The 2,732-nt window shown below is 56.4% G+C and overlaps 1 protein-coding gene across 1 annotated transcript; it reads right to left on the bottom strand.

Moving 5' to 3' along the window:
- Window positions 1-1,853: 1,853 nt before the first annotated feature.
- Window positions 1,854-2,711, bottom strand: TRAVEDRAFT_54691 (uncharacterized protein; the record flags this gene model as incomplete). The annotated part of the gene is made up of 4 exons (XM_008047638.1): window positions 1,854-1,925; window positions 1,987-2,121; window positions 2,194-2,490; window positions 2,541-2,711. The coding sequence occupies 4 exons, from the start codon at window positions 2,709-2,711 to the stop codon at window positions 1,854-1,856; spliced, it is 675 nt and encodes a 224-aa protein (XP_008045829.1).
- Window positions 2,712-2,732: the final 21 nt, after the last annotated feature.

The raw sequence follows: 2,732 nt of genomic DNA, 5'->3' as shown, positions 1-2,732 counted from the left end.
GGTTTGATCGTTCATACATACATACCACAGGCAGACATATAGAAGGCGGAGACTTTGTTCATGAGGCTGTAGAGATGCGTACACATACATGGCACGGCAATGTATGTCCAGGGCAGTACCTCGACACGATCGTAAGTGTGGCGGACAAGGAGCGCGGTGGGGCCCGAAATTCATATCATCGGCGAAGCCTGGCACAAAGGCCGGCCGTCAGGCCACGCTTGGAGTAGATTGCCTGGTAGCAGGGTGATATATGTGACGTCCCATACACACCTCGAACGCTGAATCCTGCGGCGGCGGCAAAGCGGATAGCTGAGAGATGATTTCCCGAATCTCGCACGAGTCACGAGAGATTCCAAGGAGATTTGAAAGTGTCGACTGGGATCCTACCAGGATTGAAGAGTCGCCAAGGCCGGTGCCGAATCGCTGGCCGAGTTGTGAATCGGATTGCCTCATGATGACTTCAAGGGCGGGCAGACACGATGCTCAGCGCTCCCTACTGGGTGTCTATAGTCAATATCGGCCATGGAGAACACGAGCACGAGTGAGCGAAGTAGTGGACGAGAGATGCTGGAGCATCTAGGCCCGGTCTTATGCCTTCATGTTATGCTCTACTTGCATAGGAAGGCGAAGCAAGACCTATGCAACCATTGATTAGCAGGTGCACTACAGAAACAGCGCGCAGCGAACCTCCCAGCACCATAACACTGGCATCTAAGGCCTCCGACGTCCCTCCTTTGAGGACGAGAGTGCGACGCAAGATGTCGGGGAGCCTTAACTCAGAGACGGATGAGTCCCTGAACAGGAGCAAGGATTCGTCGTTGGGGCGCTTGATAGCCTTCCGTTGGACTCGATGTCGCTGTCATCGTCCGAGTCGTCGTGTACTTGTTTCGGAGGGGATGCAGGGCCGGAGATGCGGGAGAGGAGGTCTCGCGAGCGAGATCAAAACAGATTCTCGATCGCGTTGTCGCTCCAGATCCCCCTGGGTGCTCCGTGAAGACTCTGAGCCGTCTTGCGACCCTCCGTGATGGCTCCAGCTTTGAAGAAGTCTTCGTCGAAGCCCGTTTCTGTGGTGGTCATGCCTGTTGCTTGAGGATCATGCTCAGCCTCCTTGGTGGCAGTTTCAGACGTGGGAAGGTGGCTCGATAGAAGGGAGTGTAACACAACGCAGAAGTTGTGTCGCTATGCGGGACCTGCGAGGAGCGAGCCCGAACGGTTAAGCGACATCCGATAATGGCGGCGCGGCGCGTAAAGGGCTTACCTGCGGGGTGCGAACGTGGAGAGGTGAGACTCGCCCTTGCTCCGAGTCGTCGTTGCCCTCTCAAGGATGCGACCTGCATTGGTGGATCTAACGTCTGCGAGACCGAGTCAGCCGACGACCGTCAACATCTCGCAGGCGACACGTACGCGGCAGCATTCACCAAGTGCCCGCGGAGCTCATTCCGACGTAGCGGGGGCGTAAAATGGAGGCGCTCAACATTCAAATGTCCACCACTATTACTAGTGAGCGACTCCTCGGACGCGTCTCGACCGACCGAGTCGACGCCGCGAGCGAGCGCTCTGAGTAAACGGAGATTAAATAAGTAGCAAACTGAATTTATTGGCAGGTGCACCGCAGAAACGGCACACGCCGGGCCTCGGATCACATTGACGCTGAGATCTCAGGACTCAGGCCTCGGGCGTCCCCTCCTCAGCGCAAGGTGTCTATCGGTATTGCATCACAAATCGGAACGTCGTGGCGTCGGTAAACAACGAGCTCGAGTGCGCAGAGGCGAAGAAGCCTGTCGGAAACACGGAGCGGATAAGATAGGACGGCGCTACAGTACCGTGTCGTGTCCGGAACGTATACCATCTTTTCACATAGCATCCTTCACCTTCTCCAGCTCCACCACGTATTCGGTCATAGCCTTATTAGCCGCCGTGCAGCGCTACAATGAGGGCAGTGCGGCGGTTAAGACGTGTCGTGAGGATTCGGTAGGGGTGACATACTTCGATAAGACGCTCGCAAGCGACCCGCATTTCGTCATAGCGGAGGAACGATGCGTGAAACTTCTCCACGGGCATAACCGCGAAAGAGGCACTGGTGAGCGTGGAGGAGTATTCGACTGCATTGTCGACGAGCCCCTGCAAACGTGTCACGTACATGTCAGAAGGCGAGCAGATCGGCGAGGTGCAACGTTCCCAAATACGGCTCACCTTGATTGTGCCGATAGCCTCGGCTTGAGCGATGCTCTGGTCAAAAAGGAGATGGCGGAACTCCTCGTACTTGCGTAGTTCGACGAAAACCTCGTGTCCGGGGATCTGACCACCTGCGCAGGATAGCCACTTCTCGACAAGCACCCCGCACAGCTGGTCGCAATCCTCACGAACTCCAAGGCGCGCGGCCAGGTAATTCTCGAGGAGTTCAAACAGCGGCGCGAGCTTGCGTGCGAAAACAGCAGGGTCCCTGAAGGGCCTGGCGTCGAGACGGTCCGCGCATGCAGCGAAGCCCGTCTATGACGACGGTCAGCGAGGCTACACGAAGGAATAGACAATTGGTTGACCTCTGTCATGACTGTTCGGAAACAATCGTCCCACTGGCACATATCCTGAGTCAACGCAGCGATGTCCTGATATATCTGGTCAAACGTTCGCTGAAGCGAGGGGTGCGCAGCCTGAAGTTTGTCGCAATCGGCAGCGTCCATCTGCAGCATATAGCCGTCGGCGAGAGACATGAGCTGGAGGATGTACGAAGT

This window comes from Trametes versicolor, assembly GCF_000271585.1.
Source record: "Trametes versicolor FP-101664 SS1 unplaced genomic scaffold TRAVEscaffold_94, whole genome shotgun sequence".
Taxonomy (NCBI): domain Eukaryota; kingdom Fungi; phylum Basidiomycota; class Agaricomycetes; order Polyporales; family Polyporaceae; genus Trametes; species Trametes versicolor.
The sequence above is the reverse complement of the archived record's forward strand: the minus strand, read 5'-3'. Positions and strand labels throughout refer to the sequence as shown.